General features: G+C 40.6%; 1 protein-coding gene across 3 annotated transcripts in view; it reads left to right on the top strand.

Annotated features, from left to right (window-relative positions):
• Positions 1 to 23,647, top strand: part of ARHGAP18 (Rho GTPase activating protein 18) — a 91,918-nt gene that overhangs the window by 23,719 nt on the left and 44,552 nt on the right. Inside the window, exon 1 of one of the 3 annotated variants that reach the window (XM_030267889.4) lies at positions 2,673 to 2,964. The exons of 1 other annotated variant lie outside the window; for it this stretch is intronic. In XM_030267889.4, coding sequence (XP_030123749.4) covers positions 2,885 to 2,964 — 80 coding nt within the window. In that variant the 5' untranslated portion in view covers positions 2,673 to 2,884. Of the gene's footprint in view, positions 1 to 2,672; positions 2,965 to 3,125; positions 3,337 to 23,647 lie in introns of those variants that run through there. One more of the 3 variants, XM_072926880.1, reaches the window with a different exon arrangement.

The raw sequence follows: 23,647 nt of genomic DNA, 5'->3' as shown, positions 1-23,647 counted from the left end.
ATGTTTGAAGTGCATCCTAATAAAGTCAGATGTAAGAAGGGAATCAATACATCTTGTGATTTTATCACTAATTTAATCCCTAGTCTCATTTTTAATAGGACTTTTTTTCTTTCTAACTCCTTTTCTCAATTTCCTTGTTACATGCTTAAGAAAGTTTTTATAAGTTTTTATACCCTAAACAAGGCAGGCTCTTTCCTTTCTCCATTTGCAGCAAGATTGTCTTTTGAGCAGCCCCTAGTGACGCCACATTGACTATATTTTGTTTCTGCATTCTTTTTACAGCGAGGCTGCAGCATTGTTGATGTGTTTTAAGATGCTTATCAAAGAAAAAGCAGTTTACATTTTTGTGCTTATAGCACCTAATATATATTTAGTTTGGGCAAAGGGCTTTGAAAACCACTCATTAGACATGGAATTCTCTAAATCTTTTACTTTTATTTATGTTTTATTTTAATTATTTTTTTTAAGGAAGTTTTATAACTAAGTGGTATATTTGGCATGCAACCAGTTAGCTGAGGCTTTAGACAAGGCCAGCTCCTAAGGACCCTGGTATTTACATTTAGTTTTTCTGGTTTAGTTTAAAAGGAAAAATATGAGTCCTTCAGAAAATAATTTTGTATTCTGCGTATGCTGTTTAACAATTAACCACATGTACATTTAAAGAAAGCCAAATGCACCAGCAGATAGGAGTGCTAACATACGTTAATAGGTTTAATAGGACGTTTTCTCACCTCATACCTATGTATTTCCAGAATTCTTGTTTGCATGCTTGTGAGAGAAGTTAGGCTAATTTTTGCTTTTGGGACACAGCATGAGAAGTAGAGAGAGTGCAATACCTTTGCAGTGGGAGTACAGTGAAATCTTTCCACAGTCCTAAGTTTTGCAGTGGTTTCATGTCTTTGTTTTTGTGGGTGTGTAGGTACATGAAGACAATTTGTCTCAGTGCTTTTGGTGCATACTGCTAGCTAAACTGCTGTAACCATAGTACTAAGCTATTGCTGAAGCTGCACTGAAGCTGTCCCTTCTCTTTTACCCATTCCCTTTGCAGAAGGAGAACACCTGTGAAGGTGAGGCAGCCTCTTTCGTATGCATTGTAAATATTAAAAAATTAAAGAATCACATAGTTAAAAATGGACCTGTTCCTTTTTCTAATGCATAGTGTATTTGTTGGTACTAATGTCTTTTTAATAAATTGGGGTTTTTAAATTTCATGTGAAAATTTTGATTAAAAATAAATACAAAATATATTTTAACCAAAACATCTTGGCTAGCTGCCTACAGATAAACCATCCAAGAAACCATGACAGAGGCAGGCTTTATCAAAACGTGCCCCCCTTTCAATAGTTTATATGAATTTAAAACTAAGGCAGCACATGACCCTCAGATGTGTGAGAATTAAAAGGCAACTCTGTAATGGTTGGCCTATTTAATGACATCCAAGTTTTCCTGTGCTTGTAATTTTGTTGCTCAAAATTTAATGGCAATTTTATACCCTTTTTAAAGAAATCAGGACTTCCTGTTTGGCACTCTGTAGAAGTCCATCATCAGTGGCAAAATTCTGTTTTTCTGACTATTATCCCTCCAAAGTTATCATCTGTAAGAATCAAGGACTCTAGAGGATCTTGCGCAAACATGACCAGAAGCTCTGCCTGTTTGCTCTCTGCTGGGACCGACTTCATAGTGGCTGTAGGACAAGATTTCTGTGCTGCTCATGCATGGCAGCTCTGCACTGCAGAACAGAAACCTGCATGGGCCATCCACAACCTTGCATACAGTGTTCCAATTTAGGTACAAGGTTAAGAGAGTGAAGGTTCAGAATTCGATACCCATGCACTTCAGAATACTTCACAGAGCCCAGCATCGAACTTTGCAGATTTTAACTGCAAGCAAAGCAGTTGAATGATTTGTTTTAAAAGGAAAAAAAGTATACACAATGCAAATTACACTCATCTCAACTGAAGCTGATCCATTCACTTACAGAACAAACTGATAATAATTCAGACAAATCATATGCATATGTGAATGAGGGCACAAATTACAAACATAAATAGCGTATGTGCATTGACATGTTGCCATGGAAAAAACCAAACAGTTTTGGGTGTTGCGCTACAGGTCTTTCCTACCAATTCAAGACTAATACCAAGGCAGTGAATCTCATCTCATCAGAGGCAGGCACAGAGGAGGATTTGCCCACCAAAAAGGCCGACCCACTGCTGAGCTTCTCTGGCTGTCACTGGTTGATAAAGCGTGACCGTGGAGCTAATGGCGTCTTGTTTAAAGCCCAGCAGCTCTGAGGCAACTCAGTCAGCAGTGTTCTTGCTTGGCATTATCCCTTGTTGTGATTTTTATTATGAGAGCTTGTCATTATAAAAAAATAAACTTTTTGGTGTGTGTATGAAAAGTTAAAGCCATCACCGAATACTCTTGCGATTCAGTGAAATAGACAACGTGCAAAGCAAACGCCGAACAGAGTCTTTATTTTTCTTATTGCCGTGCCGCACTTGCCGCACCGCAGCCTCGGGGCGCGGCAGTCCGCCCGCGGCAGCTGACCCGGGGCCGAAAGGGCAGGGACTTTTCTTTAATTGACGGATTTCTCAGCGCCACCTTCACACAGACGCCAGCCTGCCCGGAGGACGCTGGATTCCCACCCCCGCGGCGTGAGGAGGCGCGCAGCGCTGCGCAGCGGGCGCGGCACGGCTCCCGGCTCCCGCGGGGCTCCCGGGCCGGGAGGCGGCGCACGGCCCCGCCGGGCCGCAGGAAGCGCTGCCGTCACCCGGCCCTGCCCCGCTGCGCTGCCCCAGGAGGCTGGGCCGCGCCGGGCCGTAGCCGGGCCGCCCCGCTCCGCCTCGGTGTTGTCTCCAGAAGGGATGCGGCGGCCAGCGCCATGAGCTGGCGGTCCGGCTCCCGCGGCGTGGTCCTCACCGCCTACCACCCCAGCGGCGGGGCCGGCGACGCGCCCGGCGGGTGAGTGAGGCGCGGGCGGGCGGCAGGAGGGGCGGGGGGCGCTGCCCGCGGCAGGTGCGCTCGGCGGGGGCGGCTCCGCTGCCGCGCCGCGGAGGAGGAGCGCAGCCGGCTCAGCGGGAACCTGTTGCTCGGGAGAAGGGGTTTTCTCCGGCCCCGGGGCTAAAGGGTTTGTCCAGTTTTGCGCTGTGTCCTGCAGCTCCCGAGCGGTTTCTCCTTTGTTGGTTTTCGTTTTTCCCACTGCTTTCTGTGATACGCTCCGCGAGTCGAGGAAACCCCGAGAGTTTTGCTGGTCTGCCGAGAGCCGAGTGCAAACAGCAGCCGCCGGCTGTTGTTAAGGCGTTCGTATCCAAGAAAATCCCGTGGCCGCCCCGGGTGCGTTGCCGGTGTTAAGCCCGAGCTATTCTGGCCGGTGTGGTTTTAGGCTCGGAGAGGGGAAGGTTTGTGGGTCGTAGCAGTGACTGCTGTTCCGTGGCCGCGGGGGCGCGGGACGTCAGAGATATTGGGATCAGACTATCGGTGGGATGCTGTGCATAGATTTTCCTATAATCTCCTTGGGGTTTGCTACTTTGTATCTTGTATCTTTGTAGCTTGCTTTTTTTTTTTTTTTTTCTTTTAATGTGATAAGCGGGACGAAGGGGTAGATAATAATGCGACAAACTTTAAAAGCATTTGTCATTGAAACTGATAATGGACAAGAAGCCGGTTTCGCACGCATGAGGGCTGAGGACCTCCTAGTGCCTCACAGCACAGTTTGACATAGGCAGAAGTCACTGCTGGCTTTAACATAGCAATGACCAGAGGGACCACTGTGTGAAGGACTGACTTGTGTTTATGGCCCATTCAGTCTTGCCTCTTGCTGAAATTGTCGACAAAGGTCCCATTGATAAAGATGGGACTTTTAATAATGCTGAGAAGCCAGCTGAAACTGGCACATTGTTTCCATGTGTGCATAGGAAGAGCGTGTGTGATCAAAGAGATAATAGTCTGATTAAAAGAAGATAACAGGCAGTAGAGTGGGTCACCCTGGAGAAAAGATAAATAACTATGGCCTATCACACCAAGAGTCCACAACAAAAGCAAGGGCTGAACTGAGAAATACCTCCTACCCCATGTTAGAGCCACAGAGTTGTCTTTTGATTGAAGTACTTCCTTCTCCATAACTAATATTATTTATCAGCCTCACTTGAAGTCCTGATGTCATCTTAGCTACACCTATAAGGGCCCTGTAGACCTGGCCATTTCCAATGGAATACAATATATATATATTTTTCATGAAGTCACAGAATCCAAAAAACTTCTCTGTTATTGTTTGTGGTGTTCCTTTGCCTCTCATAACTCCCGTCAAACTCCCCATGGACGTGGAGAGATAAGTTTAAAAAGTGATCTCCCTGCTCCTAGGGATAACTTCTAAGTAAAGATCTGAGTTTCTGTAGACTGTTATGATTGGTTCCCCTTTTTTAACATGTAGCTGTCTGGACACATGGCTCTAACCAGCAGACTCTTAGTCCCTAGAGGCCCAGGACACATGAGCACAGTCCCTCTCTGTGTCTTAAGAAACTTGTCTCCTGTGCTAATGCCACACCATTAGGAACAGCAATCTCATGAGATTCCAGCTCCTCTGCAGCTGCTTCTGCGGACAGCCTCCTGGGTAAGCTGGGACGTTGCCAAGCAAGTAACAGCGGTCCTTCTCAAATTCTTCTGGTTTTGGGATTAAGAGAAGGGGAAATAAATGGGAAAAGTGGTCTCATTTCCGTAATTACAGCAAACAAATATGTGCATGTTTCAGCTGTGCAGAGCAGTGGATTCCCACAGTTAGTTTGCCTGAGTTCCACCACAGCAGTAGTGCATTTTTGCAGGCCATGTGCATTTGGCACTTTGCTCATTACACTAAAATCATAAGTACCTCTTTGCCTTTCTGCTGTGCTAATCTAAATTTGAACCTTAGGTCTGTTTCTGCTCTTTTTATTAACAAGGATCTCTACTTCATGGTCCTGGTTGACCCTCTCCCTTCTGCTGTGCATCCCCAGTGTCATCCCACTTCTGAAGTCAGAGAGATTGGCAGTATTTTCATGGGAACAGAGAGGGAGGGGAGTGGCCACTTTTGGTTCTCTTTTGGTCTTTCTAGAAACAAACAAACAAAAATTTCCTGAACTCTTGTAACATTTCTGTGGGATTTCTCTCCCATGCGCTCCCCCCTGTTGTTCTAGCTACTTTCCTTCATCAACATTCCCAAGGTGTGCAGAGATGCATGATACTAATGATATTCCCAAACCCATATAGTTCTGAAATATTTAATGGAAATATTCTCTTCTGTTAGGCTTTTCACATTGTGCAAGTGGACCAGTTCTGCAGTCCAGATTTTGTATTTTGTTGCTGATGTGAAATTGAGCTTACTTTGCCTTTAAAAAAATAACAAAATTAGAACAGCTGTCAATATCTAAGTTAGAATTTTGCTACTAATTTGAAAATTCTGTAAATTTTAACAGGGATCAGAATATTAGGAAGCCAGTATAATATGGTACCAGCTGTAATGAAGCAGCCCTTTTGGAAAGATTAAGAGAGAAACTATGTTGAATTATTTTTTTCATAGGCATTTAAAACAGTGTGTGTTAGAAATTGCTTTATCTTTGGGGGGAAGTGTGACACTGGTACCTCCTGGAAAAAGCAGAGTGTTGGCTGTGCTCCAAACAAAGTGACATCGTAGGAAAGAAAGAGCTGTTCTTCCTACCCATGTTTTTTCCTTCAGGCATATGAGAACTCTTGCTTCATAAGACTTAACATTTTACTGGTCTAATAGATTGTTGAGCTACTTGTCTGTTCTGAGGTTTTTTTTGCCCTTTAAAGGCACAATGAGTCTGTGAAATACTTTTTTTTGGAAAGGCTTACCTTACCATTGGTTCAGTAGGCTAAAATCTAGAACAGCCTCAGTGTGATTACTTCCAAGTTTGTCAATTTAGGAATATTGCCTTAACAGTAGTGATGCATAAAATAGCATCAGAGCTGCTCTTTGCATAGAGAAGTTTATTTTGCTGTAATGTAGCAGTTAAAGGATTATCTTTATATGGTGTAGATATTGGTTTGGGTGATTTCTGTGGTCTACCTAAATATTTATTAAGTTTGAAAACTTTCTTGGAGAAATCAAAATGGTAGGATACACAGTATTCGGTTTTAATAACATTCAATTTTAATAGTATCTCTCTTTTCCATATTGCCTTAATTCACTTACTTTTAAGTTTTAACCTGTTAGATTCAGTAATGTCCTATTGGCTGTCCTGCTACTTGCATTTTGGTCATCTCCTTTTCTTCATGATTATCCATGCACAAAATTTTAAAAAATTTCTGTCTTTCTATGGAACCATTTGTTATTATATGGGCCGAGGAAACCAAGAGCAAATCAGATAAGTTTCAGTTCAAAACTGTTTCAGTGACTGACTGTAAGTATTTCACCCTCATACATGAAAAATCCAAACCCGTACGCATGGATTTTCAGTGGGATTTTTACCCCATCTACTTTGGCAGAAAGCACCACAGGTCCTATGTCATATTTGCCAGCCACATGTGTCTTAGATAACATTCTCCTCATATGGCTGTGTGGGCTTACCCTCAGGAATCAAATGCCATCCAGAGACTCTTCTACAGGACTATTTCTGTCCTGAAGAGTGAGTGAATGTGTGTGTGTATGCAAACGTGTATGTCAAATTTTTTTTTTTTTTAAATGTGATTATAAGGCTGAGACCAAGCCTGGAGTATTCAGTGCATGAGGAATAGATTTATAAAAGTGAATGCATGCATTGTGCATGCAGAAATAACTGAGCTGCACCAACACACCAGTGCATGAGGCAAATAAATTTCTGCTGCATGGCATTTTCAAGAGCCCAGCCTAAATTGCAAATCGAGTAATAGATAAATGATTCTGAATATGTTGGCCACTGGAGGTAGAGTTGTTTTCCTCTCCATACCTCTCTCCTATTTGGGATGCTGCTGTTCAGTGTTGTCTCCTGTGCTACACCAGCTTGTCATGTGACAGTCTCCCTGTGCCTGTTTGCAGTGAGTCACCGTGCTTGCTCACCAGCATGTGCACTTTGTTGCCACTTCAGTGCACTGCATTAACTTACATTGGAGGACCAGTTTCTGTTTTGAAGCTTTGCAAGCCAGTGCCTGTTCAACTTCATGTATTTCCAAAGAGCTTGTAAATCTTTGTATTGATGATAATTTAAGAAAGACTCCAATGTTTCACAGAGCCTAGGACATGTCTGCTCCTCCTCAGAGGCTCTGCAGTTATATGCACTCTCTCTTCTTTGTCTTTTTAAAGTCTTGCATTTAGTTTGATGATACTAAACTAAATGCAAGATTTAACTCATTTTGCTGATACTAAACTAAATGCAAGTTTAGAGAACAATGACTTGAGTTTCTCTGAGATGGAACTGAACCCTGAGCCAGTTCTGGAATAGAGTGTTGTAAGAGGGAGGATTGCTGCCACCTCAGATCTCCTTTTTTGAGTGGCACCTGCTATTCGGGGCTTGCAGCCTTTGGGCTTCACTGTCCTGCTTTGTTGCTGAATCTGCCTGACTCTGGGAGATACCAGCTGAAGCTTGGGTCTATGTGGCAGTGAAATTAGGCAGTCTCAGTTGGGTTTTGTTGTAGAGAAGTGCCCCTTTTTGTGGGTTAGTGTATAAGTCTACATAAACATGTTAACATAGGCTTTACAGACTTAGTAGTGGTAGCATGTGTTCAACTTTGGGGACAAGCAAGGGACATAAAATATTTGGTGTTTTCTACAGACAACTGTAGTCTAAATCACTTGCTGTTTGATCTCTTAGTAAGAAACTGAAATTACAGATGTCCTTTGAGCATGGAGAAATAACAGATTTCTGTTGTGAATTGCCCACAAGATACGCTTTTTTTGAACATTGACCATAGTAGACGTTGCAGATCAACCATGCAAGTGGAATTTATTCTTTCCTTACTGGAATAATCTGCTTGATTCTTTGTTCAAATGTTTGCTCAGTTTAATCTGAAGTCTTGATAGTTTGTATCTTAAGCCAAGAAAAAAAATCTAGTATTAAGTGCAAAATCATGCCCTTTTCCAAGGTCATTTTCCATCTCCTTTATTTCAGAGAAAAGTTTTTATTCCCCTTCTTTTCCTACTAGTGACTCACTCTTGGAATTGCAAACCAGTGAAATCCAGTATAAAGGAGTAGAGTACTGTGAGGGATACATATAATGCTCAGTGTACAAGCAGCAAACTCGCAAGCTGATGACTCACAGCCGCCTTAAGTTGGTGGAGCATTTTGCAATTTCATTTGCAGTCTGCTTGCACAGAAGGGATTCCAGCTCCCTGCCCCATCATCACAGCAATTGTTGTTCCTAACTCCTGTAACCTTTCATGATGCTAGTATATGGATGGCTCAGCACAGTACCTTCCATGTGTTGCTTTGCTTCTATAAAAGCAGAAAGACCTATCTGCAGAACAAAGATCTATCTCACTACAGCTGACTTTAAAAAACCATCACAGTATTTTAATCTGCTACAGGTTTTGTATAAGCACAGTCTTCATCTGACTGCATTAGAAAGATCTTTCTTGCCCTGGGTTTGCCTGCTGATTTGAATGAAGTTCATTGTCCAGTGCTTACCAACATCTTCAGGTAGCGCTGACAGGCAACAAGTCATGAAGTTGCTTTATTTGTGTCTTTTGTACTTCATGCATGTATAAGTATGGACTATATGGCAGCCCCTAATGTGTTGCTCAATTACTGATGTGTTAATCGCAGTAATTTGATCTAATGACCGCAAGATGTGGTATCCTAGCACTTCCTGTTTCCTTGTTCTGGATTCCTCCTTCATGGAGGGAATCCAGTTTGCACCTTATTTCTGCTTTGAATTTATCTTGCTCCTGCCTTTGGTTCTTGCTATGTCTTGCCAACTGATTAAAAAGCCCTCCTAGTGCCAGTTACCTATGGTCAGCTTTCCACTCGATTTTAACTTGGTGGGTGGAGCAAAGGATTCTCTTTGAGCCTTTGTTTCTTCAGTCTGAAAATCTTTTTTGTGACACTTTTCTTCATCATTTTAGCACCCATCTTTACATTTCCCCTCCTACTTTGCTTCTGCTGCTCACTATTTTCTCTTGTTCTGTGACTTCCTGATAAAGCATCCCAATCCTGTTAGACTAGAAATGATTTTTTGATAATTTCAGATGTTTTATCTGTCATCTTTCTACAACAGCCTTCTTTCCTAGGGAGGCTTCTTAGACCAAAATATGACAATAAAAATTTGTTTAAAATGTTTCCTCCACAAGGCCCCCAGTATGCTTGGGGAGCTTAAAACTATTTGGGGTGAAGTATTTGAGGGGGAGCAAATTTGAATGTTTTTAGCATGCTTAGAATAGTGATTGAAGATACAACATACGAGAGAAAGCAACAAAGTAAGAAGACCGTTGTCTTCAACAAATAAACAAATACCTTGTCATGCATACTTACTGCCCAAATGCAGCAGAATAGTTATCACTTTTGCTTGATTTAGCATCAGTAGGTATTTCAATTTATCACTCCTCCAACTCCTCTTTCTTCCAGTCCAGCTGTCCCTAAACCACCCCAACAGCTTTTACTCTGGCTTTGGGAAGTCAGATATTTTGAATTTATATCCCTAATTTATAAAAAGGGAAAATAATTAGGATGAAGAGAGAGAATTGTTTGGTCAATGTTTAGCAGTATATGTTTAGTAAGATGCATTGCTCAATTTTTAGTGGTTTTAATCAGTTGATGGTTTTTAGCAGATTTTTATGTAATTGTTAGAACAATGTTGGGACTCAGGGGCACTGATGAAGTATCACCTCTATTAGAAATTATTTGTCTTTAATATAATACAACAGCAAGGTCCAGGCGTATACTGTATCCAGAGATGAAAGGGAGCTTTGCTCCAGATTAGGAAAGTGCAAAGTTAAATTTTAGTTGCACAAATAAAGCAAAAAGTTCTTGTAGGCTTGAGGTAGCCCAAGAATTTGTGTAACAATTGTGGTTATAGCTGTAGTTAAGAGTCTGTGATTCCAGATACAAAGCAAGAGGCTTGGAACAAGAAGCTGTGGCTACTGAAAAGAGAGGAAGCTCTGTCACTGCTGTCACATGCACACAGCTGTGTCTCAGTGGCCAATCACAGCTGGACAGCAAAGCTATGGTTACCACAGACCAGTGGAAGATGCTTTCTGTCTCAGCATTTGCTAAGAGGATGAGAGGTCCTACAGATCTGAAATGTAGCTTCTGAAGCCTCTCAGCCTGCTTGTCTTACCCTCAGCTAGATAAGGGAATGCTGATAATTATCCTCTTAGTGGCTCGCACATTGTGGGATTGATCACCAGGATCATTCTAACTCCAACCACAGAGTGGGTTTTAATGTCCTGCTAAACTCATTTGGGTGTCTTGCCTGTGTTATCTTCTTCTTAGAAGCCTGTATTTCAGGTAGACTTGAGGATTGTCTTCATGTTCTGTTGAAAAGAGATAATATTCGAGGAAACTTTTTTTTTTTTCCTCTCAGTGTTTCCTAAGGCTTGTTCTGAACCAGCAGAAGTTTTGATGTGCAGTGATGGTGTGTGCAGGTCATAGCAGGCTGAGATAAATGGGTGCTGAAAAGAGTGGGGAACACCACTGAAAGTAAGAGTTTATTTCTATCTCTCACACCTTCCTAATATTTTTATTACCCTGGTACTGGCATTTCTGAGTTGACTGAAAGTAGGTTGAGCTGGATTAACAAAAAATTCAACTGAAAGCAGTATTTTTTTTCTAAGTGTTGGTTTTGGGCAGATTAGTTCCTTAATCTAACTCAGCAAGTTACTGCATCAGTGATGGTGTTGGTATAAGGGGAGTGAAGGAAACTCCCAGGAAAGGAGAGTTTGACAAAATCTTCTGGCAGTAGCCTACATCTGTGCCAGCTTAATGTGTTCGCTGTGGGGATGTGATTTGACGAGTTAACTCATTTTTGAGTCATAGTAGTGGCTATGGCCACATCCTGTGGGAGGCTCGTCTGAAATAATTTAGCTCCATTGGTTCAGTTTTATTGAAAAGATATTTGATGGTGTAACTTTGTACTGGCAGGTTTTTAGTCAGTTCAGGTACAACTTGTCCTTTAACAACCTGTCTAAAGCTTGTGTCAGCTTCATCTCCTGCTCATGTAGTCCTGACTCATGCTGTTCAGTGGTTCAGTCATATGTACAGCCTCTACCTGCAAAAGGCAGGCTGTGATGTGAGAATAGATCCTTGGAATCCAGGTGTGTTGCACTTCAGGAACACTTGCACTCCTATTGCAGAGCTGCCTCCCCAAAAGAAACAAAAGCCCAGCTTGGATTCACACAGACTCTAATGAGGTAAATAAAAGTACAGTTTCTAAATTATGGTTGGTCATCCACTGATAAGCTCTTAAAAGCTTGCTGATCTGTGCTTTGTTTAAACACACCTTTCTTTGCTCTGAACTTTGCACTAGAGAGATTGCTTTGGTTTCTTAGTGCCCAAGGTATTGCATAAAAACAGTATTGGGAATGAGAAGTATTAATCAGAATAGCTTGCATGATTTCTTACAGGAAACACAACCTAGATTTGAGTTTCAGTAATATTTTCTGGTTTAAGAGTAAAAAAGGCTAAGATATTAAATATCCAAGATATTTTACAAATATAAATAATTAATAATACTGTGTACTAATGCAAGTGTCCAAGCATCAGTCCAGTGCCTCTCTTCCCTTTTCTGAAAAGGGTATTTACACTGTGATGCTTGTTCTCTCTTGAGGTGAAAGATAAGAAAGGGACTGTATTTCTTTGAAATCCTTACTGCGGATGGTACATACAAGAACAAACTAACACAGAATCTATTTTTCTCCTAATAAGTAGGAGCTGCTTATGAAAGTTTATGGGAAGCAATGAGCTTCATGCTGTGAAGCTGGTATTTGACACTTTGTACTTGAAATTAGAAAACAGCTTATGAAGATGTATGGTATTAAAATTCATGTGATTTGTCACAGTGTTTAGGGTTTTTTGGTCTTGCTTGAGTTTTTGAGATCATTTCAGAAAGGTTTGTCATCCTGTATTAGGGAGTATAAGAAAAACATTAACTTAGATATTTTTACTCATGCCTATTTGCAGAATTATTTGATATAGATCTCAGTAAACACAGACCTCAGTATAGCTTGTTAAAATTTCTCTTAGTTTCAAATATATGTGCAAACTTAATGTCTGACATTCAGATTAGGCATAAATTGAGTTTTGGTTGTATGATTTTGCAGAATTTGCTAACGGACATCCAGTCAGTTAGCAGGTGATAGTTAGCTAGGGTGAAAAAATGCATCTGGAGCCAGACTGTTGGTCAGCACAGGGCTGTGCCAGTGAGAGGTGGGGCATGGGACAGGATGGAACAAGATGAGGTGGGGTGACAAAGCACCCAGGATGTGCAACCTTAAATGAGAGTTTTTTCAAACCTTTCAAACAGAGTACTGTAATCTTAGCTTGTGTGTAAAAGTTTGTAGGAGCCTGGAACCAGATTCTTGGCTGTCTTTTAGCAACAGGAGTGCTCCTTCCTTATGAACACTGGGTTTCCTCCTGGAAAACAGATTACTGGGCTGTGCTGAGTGGTGGCACATCTGCACTGCCCTGTGCTCAGACCAGCATCACCCCATCAGACAGCTGTGTAGCTGTATTCATAGGAGTTGGAGCCTAGGCTGAGAAACCTTCCCTTCATCCTACCTTGGTCTTTGGCTTTCTGATTTCATTTTTCTCCCCTGTGTGTGGGAGGGTGTGGACACAGGTGCACAGCCTCTGATTCTGGACAAGGTTGCTGCCTTTTGTATTGTGCTCTGTTATGTTAGTCTCCTGAGGTTTTTTGAGCCCCTATTTCTTTCTCACCCTCCAAGTTGTCACATAAATATAAAAAATGTATAAAGTATAAAAAATATAAAAAGCATAAAAATGTAATTCAATTTTGATCCAGAGGAGCTTCAATAGTTAAGAAGTATTTCTTCAGGTAGATTATATTGCACAAATCACTAGGAACAGATACTGTTCTTATTTTGATACATTACTTATTTTTTAATTGAAAGATATGTTTATGCCAGTATAGTCTTTGCATCCTTAGGGAATGATTTTCAGTCTGGTGTTAAGAACTTCTGGTTGCCTGCCTATTGTTTAAGTTATAGCAAGATTCCTCTGAAGAACTGATGAAATTGATCTGGGTCAAATTATTAGTATGAAGTTAGATTTTTTTACTTAAGATGGAAAATTAAAACTCCTCAGATAAACATATCTTAAAAGCATAAGATACTTTTGCAAGTAGAATGAATACTTTGCAGTACTTTCCCTTACAGTAACTAGTAAGGGAATGGTAGTATTTTAAAGCTTTGATTTTTATTGTTAACTATTACTTTGGTTGTGGGCCTTGTTGTTAGCTACCCAGAGATGAGCCTTTGTCCCATTTCAAGCTGCTGCTCTCACAAGAAACCATTGCTAGTACTTTAAACAAGAAAATTACTTAATGTAAATCCCAACATGCCTTGTCATCTTCAAGAAAAATACTTAAATTTAGTGATATGTGAGGTGCCCTGTAGCTGACCTCATTAGCTCTGGAGGTGTAGAGCGTGAGTTTCCCAGGTCTTTTTCCTGTCCCATCGTACAATGCATCCATCACTGATAGCAGTCTGCCTGGGTCAAACAATTGCTTGGCAGTTTTACCTCAGGAAGTCCGCCCTCACCAAAAACTTTTCAAGCTTTGCGAGTCCATGTGTCATCCAGTTTGCTTCCATCTGGTTGCCATCAGAGAAGAATGTGTGAGTGGGACTAGAGTGAGTTGTCATGAGATGTTCAGCTATTCTAGGCTGCTAACAGGAGATTCCTATCTATTTAGTTTCTTAAGGAGGAAGCTTGTGACCCTAAGAGCAGAAAAGGATATTGCTTTGTGTTTTTCTGTTGTGGAGGATCCCTCACGCCACAGGTTTTGATTTCTCAGAGCATCTGCTTTGCACGTTTGTTGCAGTACAGGTGGGGGTTTGCCTGCTTGGTGAGCTCTTCATAAGACTGAGGAAATTGTTAAAGTTAAGAAGGTATGAGTACCACGTTTTGCATGTTCCTTCAGCCAGGTACACCAGGGTTTGCTGGCTTCTGATTTTCTGGGTTGATAATTTGGAAGAAGGGCAAGGTGCCTGGCATATCCAGTTATGGCAGGCTAGTGGATAGATGTGACCATGTATACTCTGGTTCCCTTAAAGGATGCCTTGCAATAGGATGCATTAGGATACTAATTACCTCTGAGATTAAATGGGGTTAAGAAAAAGCTAATTACAAGGTCCATCCCAATTCCTTTGTACAGTTCTGGGAATGCAAGTTTTCTTCGGTGTCAAGATTAATGAGCACTGTTTTTGGGAAGTAGTTGAACTACTCAAAAGGTGTTATTTTGGATGTCTGCTGCAGGAAGAAAACCTAGCTGTTGGCTGGAGGTGTTGTGCTGAGGTGATGCTGATGCTGTTTCCATAGATATAGACCCATCACTACCTCTGAATAAAGAATTCTCTGCTGTGGCCTCAGAGAGTTAACTTTTGCACTGGGCTGGTGGCACGATTCAGTTGTACATTTAGTTGGCTCTGCTCAATGTTACCACATGATCTTCTGCGAGTCCTCCCATTTAATCTCTTAGTAAAGAGCTACCTTTGCCCTTTCCTTGGATTGGATTGGATGTACAACAGGCTGGCTACCTTACTGCTTGTGCTGACTTGGTGGAGCCTGCCAGTAAGGATGGGGAGATCCCAGGGTCTGACACATGGTTGGTTGGGTTTGGATTTAGGCTGCTCTGAGAAGTGTTGGCCTTATGTGAGGTGAGTGACCTGGAGATGTGCTTGGGAGCACTCCCTGGGGTACTCTGAGGTTGCACAGGAGTGAAGCTTGTGTGGCAAAGAAGGAACTGGAGCCAAAGCACTGCTTTGGCACTCTTGGTGAAGAGGCAGCTTCATTATGTCATTGTTTAAAACAGTAGTGTACATACTGGTAGTAAAGGTCATATTTAATCTGAGAGGGTATTGTACAAATAATTCTAACTGATTTACTTCCCAGTGAGGTGCCATGAGACAACTATAAAGGGAAAATTAAATCCATTGCCTAGAGCATACAGTCAATGAAAATATCCCTAAATTCTTCACTGGACCTTCCTAACCATCAAAAATGAAGGAGATTGGAGCACGTTTGGTGCAAACACTCAACAAGGGTTGCAGAAGCTGTAAAGTACACACACCAGTTTTGCATTTAGAGAACTGAGAATTGGGAAAATAGTATAATTTAGGTAAATGGGCATTTGTCCTTCTTTGAAAGTCTCCTTTTCATCTTTATGTTAAAATGTGTTGTAAATTTCCTGTTACAGAGTTTCTACATCAATTGCTATTGCTCTGTTGACTTTCATTGTAGGTTTTAAACCATTTTCATGCTGACAAGTGTGTGATTCCATTTCTGTGTCAGTCTGTCAGCACTTTTATAGTTCTTTACAAATGACTTTGTCCAGGTGCTTTATTTTGGCAAAGGAATTATTCCTTATCCTGTGAGGTAGAATTGGCTGCTTATGTGGATACAAGAAATTAGGTCTGCAAGTGTGCATTTTCAGTGCAGACAGTATTAAAAAGGAATTTACTTTAATATCTCTGGTACGAAGGGATGTAGCTGTGTCACCCTGTCTGAGCTCACAGGATGTATTTGTCACTCAGATACTGCCCAGTGTGGTGAGGTGTCATGAGGGCTGAGGACAGGACAGAGTGTTCAGGCGGTGCAGCTGGGAAGCAGGGAGTGAAGGACTTGTGGGGTGCCCTGCAGCTTCTGCTCTGGTTTGTGTCACACCTGGTTCCCTTGGCTGCCTGGAAATGTCTGTGCTGTCTGCACCAAGGTCAGGTCCATTCAGAGCCTTCCCTTCCTCCACCCACCCACTCCCCACCCTTTCCCCTGAATTGCAGGCTTAGGTCACTGTCATAATAGGATGATTTCCATTTAATTGAAATGAAGTTTTCATATATGACTTAATATTGCAGGCAGCAAATGTTTTTTATTTCCCTGTGTACGTATTATATAGTATAAGAACATATGGTCTTCATTTGTAGATGTGTCTCATAATGGGAAGTACAGCTGTCTAGCATGAGGAGCTTGGTTCTGTAACTAAAAATCATGGCTAGCAATACACAAGAGTGCTTTAACATTGCTCTTGTTTTTCTGTACACAGTGTGTGTACACATGGCAAAAGAAAATATGAATTTGTATTTATAGAAGCATCTGCATATGGATTGTGCCTTACTACAGGTTTAATGTGCTACATGTGAAGCATTGTGTTTCGTTTTCCTTGATTATTACTGGGATCGGTAATTGTAGCTACTTAGTATTACAAATAGGTGCTATTTTTGCCCTGTTTATGCAAAGGAATATGTCTGAAGTTAAAGGTGAGGATAGAGCCTCTAGATTCATGGGGAAAGTTAAGAGTACAATGTCATTTTTACTTGCATTTTTTGCTGGCAGTTAGCCCTCCACTGAAGTATTTTGTTTGGGAATGAAGAGTAAGAGGTATGGCTAATATTAATGATGCAATGATGTTGAAAAGCATCAGTTATGGTGTTTCACATGACTGATCAATTTCTTTCAAAATAAACTGATTTTTTTTTTAGAACAATCATAATGGAAAGTGTTAACAACTGAAAAACTACGTAGGGGGTTGCATGCTAACTTAGAAACCAATATCTTTCATGTTTTTAAGATGTTGATAAATAAAGGGATGTTGGTTAGGGAGGAAAACAAAGAATTTTCCTGAATAATTTGTATTAAGACACATCAACTATATAATTTGCAAATCTAAAAACAGGCTTCTTTTTTTTTTTAACTACCTGTGTTTAATATAGAAATACTATAATTCTTGCAGACTCCATCTGCATCCTCTTTGATGAGTGTAATTTAAAGTTGGTAAGAGCTCTTTTTGGTTTTCTTTTTTTGGTTTTCTTTTTTTGGTTTTCTTTTTTTGGTTTTCTTTTTTTGGTTTTCTTTTTCTTTTTTTGTCATTTTACTAGCAGCCCTTTTTGTTTTCAGCTGCAGAGCAAAACCATATTAAGTTTTCATGCACTCTCTACCTAGGTACCCACTTGGAATGGAGACTGCTTACACCAGAAAAAATCACATTTAAAAGTAAAGAACAAAAAAATGGAATGCTGGTAGTGGAAATGAGAAACAAGGACTACATGTGTGAAACTATGATCAAATAATAATAAAATACTTGCAAAATGGGGTTTTTAGGGTTTGTTTTTAATTTTGAATGGTTGTTTCTGTTAAATGATTGATATTTAATTTGCATGTTTTGTTTATTTTTTTCTTAATTTCCAGTTTCATGTCTGTTTCATGTCTGTTTTTCCTCCTTTGTTTGGTTTGTATTATATTCTCTTTCCCCTTCCGCCCCTCTTCTGGAACAAAGCAAAAGCACTTTCAAATCCTTTTCACTGAAGTTTTGGTTTTGTATTCAAGCCCCGGAGCTCATAGCTTGTGGACAGGTAGCACAGTGGTGAACCCCGTGGTAGGCTACCTTCCAAATTTGCACACGAACACATCTGTATATCCAGACTGGTAGCTCTACATCTGTATTTCTAATTTCTAGGTGAAGGGACGTACCTATGCATACAAGTTCCAGCAAAGCTTTGCAGGGGCCTTGGTTGAAAAAAGAAAATACACATTTTTATGTCTTTTCTGCTGATGTTCAGAAAACAGATGTGGCAACAAAGGGTGAGAGAGAAAATCTGTGATCCTGAGCTGCTTCCTGCTTACTTGGTTGCCTACAGACATTTAAGAACTACCCAAGAAAAATGAGGAGGGAAGGAGTATACTAATGTAATTTTGTTTTGTTTTGTGAGATCCTTGCTTGGTCATAGGACGAGAAGCCTTTGGAAGTGCTCGTTAGCTGGTAACAGAGCACAGGTTGGCATGGGTCTGCTCTTCTCTCTTCTGCAGACAGTTCAGCTGTTGCAACCCTGGAACAAGTATTTCCCAGGAATATTTGCTTAGAAGAAGGAATTTGATAGGCAAGGAGACATTGCAGAGACTCACAGCTTTAGTGGTTGCCCTGAAAGATAAAAAGTTAGGATTGCCACTGGGTGCACTTTTCAGCCTCTTTTCTTTCTCTGATGTGGGAATGGGCTTCTCTGCTGCCCTCTTTGTGCAGTGCATCTGTGAGGAGAGAGGGTGTGGAGGAAACAGCTGGATCAGAGCACATCTGCACTGCCCTTTGCTCCTGCTGTGGCATGCCCTACCTGCCTCCTCTTAAGGAAATTTCTCAGAGCAGGTTTTCCTCATGTGTAGAGGCATGTGCAGCATTGTGCATTAGCTCCTCTGGCCGTAGGTGAAATCCCAGCCACCAGTTTTGAAGCTGTTTGCAAATGCCTCTTTCCGTATGCTGAGCCTGAACTAAACCCAGATGGTCCATTCCCTGCAGCATCCTCAAGGCCTCCCTCTCTCCTATCCCCTTGCTCTCTTCTGAACAGTTTTGCTTCTGAACAGACCTGTATTCCTCAGAATCCTTGAGTGCTGGCCCACCTTGCTCATGGTGCTCTCCTCAGCCCTTACTGCTTCCTCCTCTCCCTCTCTTGTCCAGCTTCTCTGAGACCAGTTTTAGCTGCTTTGTCTTACTGAGTCTTTGTTGGTGGTTTGTTCAGACAATGAAAGCGGTTTCCTTACAAAACATCTTTAGATTCCTGCATGAATTTCCTTGTTTGTGAATGCTCATAAAAATTCATTTACAATTTATTCTGAATGTAAGGATTATATTGTAATAAATTGCCTATGTATGCATGCCAATTCCCTTCAAGCATAAACAAAATTACTGAATTGTGCTGTAAGCCATATATTTGCAAGTAACAGGGTTATAGGCCTAAGAGGTCTTTTAAAATGGTAAGAGCTAATGATTTTAGAGAACTAATTGCTTTTAAGGGCACAAAAGTAACTCCAGTATAATTTCATGGCTATAACTGTACTTTACTAAATGGTCTTCGTATTTGCCAGGATATCTTGAATTGGGCTTTGTTGCCATGCTTATTTTTTCCAGTGTGAAAAGAAAAATAAATTATTTAAATCTTTCCTCTCTGCCTCTCAATAATGGAATTACAAATACTGTATCTGTTTCACTTCCTGGTTTATTCTCTTTGATATTTGTGGAGCCTGAAGTGATCTCACACAGGCTTTATTCTCTTCTTTGGGATAAGATTAGTTCCAGTGGTTCTCTTGGAAGATTACAGAAAAAAGTGTACTTTTAAAATGTATATTATATGCTTGAGTATTTTCCCAATAAGCAGCATGAGGGTGGTTACAGGGAACATATTTTGCCCACATTTTTGTCATTGATATGAATTGTAGAGAACAAAAAGAATCAAAATTACAAATGAAAACAGCTGCACGCATATGAAGCCAGGTGATACAGAAGGCATTTGGAAGGAATGAGAAAGGTAGGTCAGTTGACTATAGGACAGTGCCAAAAATGTGACAAGGGAGACTCATATGAGGCCCCTCCTGTTTTTATTTTCCTAGCTGTAGGCAGTTTTTTTTTTTAATTATAGCTTTAAACACAATTAGGGTTGACTATTAGGGAAATATACTGAGTGTTTGTGGAATTTGGAAATTGACTTCTGTTTTCATTCACTGGGACTTGGGACAGGGTGAGCTGTCCCAGCTTTTCCAAAGGTGTACATGACTTGCAAACTAGCTCCTAATGTGGTGCCACTTTTGTGATTTTACCTATACAGGTCTCCCACATTCCATTGTCCTCCTGTTTTCCCTTATGTATTTTGTTCTCCCAGGAATAGCTGATTTTCTGAAATGTGTGATTTGGAACAGAAATGATAAGTATGTGCAAAAAAATAGGAATGTGAATCCTAAGCCTCTGAGAGTCTTCATTCAAATGGGAATTAAGAGGGTCAGAATGTCGGGACCTGAGACAATGCGGTTGACTTCATTTTGTCAGCACAGAAATAAAACCAAAACAAATTTCTCCGCATACTTCTCAGTTTAGCTAGATTGTTATAATTTCATTGCAAGTATGTATTATTATTACATATATTATGAGTATCTAATAATATATAATGTTTTAATGTTTTTGAGTTTTAAATAATCTCCAAATCTGAGTCCTTGAGAATCATCTTTTTCTAAAAGAAACAAAGAGGCTTCTGCATATTATGGTTGTAGAGTTGAACAGCTTGGATGTTGGAATGCAGCAGTACCCCAAAACCAAGGAAACACAGCTGATGCAGTCATCTTGTGAGGAGAGGCTTTATGGCTGTACTTGTCAGTCCTGAATTCTTTCTCGCTTTTTGTAGAGTGGAACAAGGTCATGTTTTTCCTGAAACAACCTGAGATGGCTTAGCAAATAACTCCTTTGGCAACTGTTCAAATGTGTGTATGTTATTGTTCTAGCACCTCTTTTCATTCACATCATATGGGGTGCCAGTGATCTGTAACAGAACCACAGAATCACAGGATATGCTGAGTTGGAAGGGTGCCACAAGGATCATTGAGTCCAACTCCTGGCCCTGCTCAGCACCATCTCCATGTGCTTGAGAGCATTGTCCAAATGCTTCTTGAACTCTGTCAGGCTGGGAAGTGACCAAGTGACCTTCCTGGGGGCGTCTATTCCAGTGCTCAACCACCCTCACCACCCTGGGTGAAAAACCTTTTCCTGATACCCAACCTAAATCCCCCCTGACACAACTTCAGGTCATTTCCTCAGGTCTTATCGCTGGTCACCCCAAAAAAGAGATCAGTCTTTGCTCTTTCTCTTCCCCTCACAAGGAAGCTGTAACTGCAATGAGGTCTCCCTTCAGCCTCCTCCAGGCTGAACAGACCAAGTGACCTCAGCTGCTCCTCGTGCAGCTTCCCCTCAAGCCCCTTCACCAACTTTGTTGCTCTCCTTTGGATGTTCTCTAATAGTTTAATATCATTCTTATATTCTGACTGTGAATATGTTCTGATTGTGACTGAAACTGCACACAATATTCAAGGTGAGTTTATTATTCAATTTAAGTAGATTATGTAAATTTATTAGCTTACCTTAATTGTAATTTATGTCACTGGAAGTGGAAAACAGAGTCCAAATGTAGGAACATGAGGTCCTGTCAAAGGAAATGTCATTAAATATTTTAATCTTAGAAGTGCTGCATGTAGTTCAGGCAGATTAAGTTTTGGCATCATATCTGAAATCTTACATTTCTGGTGCAGTGGATTAGAATGTTAAGTGTTATAGCCTGTGCCATTGCCACAATTTCTTTCCTGTTTTCTTCAGTGACAGGCTGGGGTTGGGAAAGTAGTAAGGGTATGTACACGAAGGAAAAAAAATATTTTATAAATAGTAATGAGGATGTGACTGGAAACAATATGGTGTGTATAGATATATATATATAACTTTTTGAACTTAAAGTCTGGCAACCCTAACTTTGGCCTATTTTGTATTTCTTATTCATGGAGGGGTTTAAAATGCCAGTCGGTGGGTTTTTTTGATTTTTGGTTTTGTTTGGTTTAGGTTTTCTTTGTTGGATTTTTTGTTGTTGTTGTTGTTAATCTCCAGAGCAGTTTTGAGCAGGTATTAACAGCAGCTGATGGTATTACAAAAAATCCTGAGAGACCTGATTCTCTTTGCTCAGCCTTTTTTGTGTTAATTTAGAAACTGAGTACTGTTTTATACCTTCTCTGCAATCACTTTGTACTCTTTGGAAAAACAGAGCTTTGCCTCAGTTCCTACTTCTCTGGCTTTTCTTTGGAGCTTAAGGGGGATTTTGGGGAAGTTTGATTGCATTTGACATTCAAAATGTTCCATAAGGTTGCAGAGTAACCAAAATGATATTATTTAATGTGGGAGAGAAGAAATGCTAAGTGTCACTTGATGAAAAATACTGTAAATTATGTTGCTTCCTTACTTATTATTTTTCCATGTTCTGTATGATTCTCTTGAAAAGACTGAATTGCAGGAGAGTTTGCAGTCAGTCATGGAAAGAGCTTATGTCACAAAGGTAGAAAAGAAAGGATGCAGCTGTTACAACACATGACCAGATTTGGGAGGTAGAATGAAAAGCAGCCATACAAGCCCAGACTGAAGTTTCTCTGGTGCCTTGTAAAAGCTGTGAAGCACTTTAAGGGTGGTAAGAAATATTTTTGCATTGCTCTGGACACCAAATGTCCAGGCTTGGTCTTGCTCAAGTGTTACCCGTTACTTACGAAAGGTTGTGATACTGGCTTTTGTTTGATGGGAAGTTTTAACTATCAATTAAATAATAAAAAAAAAAAACAAACAAAAAAACAACCTATTTTAATATATTATGTCTTGTAAAAAGATGACATTTTCAAAAACCAATTTATTTTCATTTAGGTAGTGTCAGTACTCTGTGGCTTTATGTAAAATTCAGTTATTTTAGGACAATCTGCTTTGATGGCCACATCAATTCCAATTTGATTTTTTTTTTAACAGAAGAAGTTTTCGAAAAATGCTCAAAACTCCACTGCAAAATGGTGGATAGTGTGTGAATGGGGGGGTTATGTCAGAAGTGTCTCAAACATTGGGTTGAAACCATTAGGGTAAGTGATTTGGTAATTAAAAAACCCTGCAGCTTTTCCTAGAAATCATGAAAAATCAAGATGCCCTTCTGGTAGGCACCAGGGCTGTAGGAAAGTCTGGCAATCATTTCCCAGTTCAGTGATCCAGCCAAGAATGGGCGAGCTGCAGCCACGTGACTGCTATAGCCATTGGATTAGAGCTTTATTGATTAATTCAGTTAAGAAGTTTTTGTATCTTGTGGTGCCGCTTGGGTTTTTGAAAGGAGAGGGATGGGGAGAGCTTTGGGTTTAGGAGCTTGACTTACTCCCACACTTCTTGTAGTTCAGAATTAGAATACGAAATGGGACAGGAGATCACACTGTTTTCCTCTCCTTGTCTGCTTAGTTTAGATTAGAGAGGACTTAAGAAGTCCTGTATTTATATTTAAGGGCACAGCGTCTCATGGAAGTGATTGCTCAGTAAGTAGTTTTCAAAATGAACCAGTACTAGTGCTGGCATTTTTTTGGTTTTTTTCAATTTAGCTAGCCTTTGTACTAACTAAACTTAAAATTACTTACACAGATTACTGTACTTTGTAACTCCTATGTCAACAAGATAATTGTTGTTTGAGAGTGCTGTTTTATTTATAGCCACAGTGCTGGAGTCGATCACAAACCCACAAAAGCAAAGCTTCCTTTTATGTGTCTTGCAGTATGCCATGGGGTCAGATCTCAGTCTTTAACACTCAGTGGTCCAGTAGTGAAAGGCTCCAGAGATCTGAGATTTATTGTTGTTTCTGTCACTGATTTACACTATGAGTTTGAGCAGCAGGCTTCACCTCTCTGAGCCAAGTACCCACCCTATTTTTCTCCCCCTGTCTTTGTGTCTTGTTTATCAGATTAACACATCTAAGCATGTGTTGGTGTGATGTCCAGAATCAGTGAGCCTCATTATCAGCTCGATGTATGGCTGCAGTAATACTGACAAACAGCTTTTATGACTCGCTTTGCATGGACATTTCAAGAGTTGTTGCAGTAATGTAGCTGTAGTCAGATATGTTTTTGTTGTTTTGTGTAACTCTAAGTAAAGTGCTAGTTTATTGCAGTGCCAGAAAATGTGTCTAAAGGGCAGCAGTGCTCAAGAC

This window comes from Taeniopygia guttata, chromosome 3 (genome assembly GCF_048771995.1).
Source record: "Taeniopygia guttata chromosome 3, bTaeGut7.mat, whole genome shotgun sequence".
Lineage (NCBI taxonomy): Eukaryota > Metazoa > Chordata > Aves > Passeriformes > Estrildidae > Taeniopygia > Taeniopygia guttata.
This window is presented reverse-complemented; position numbering and strand designations above follow the sequence as displayed.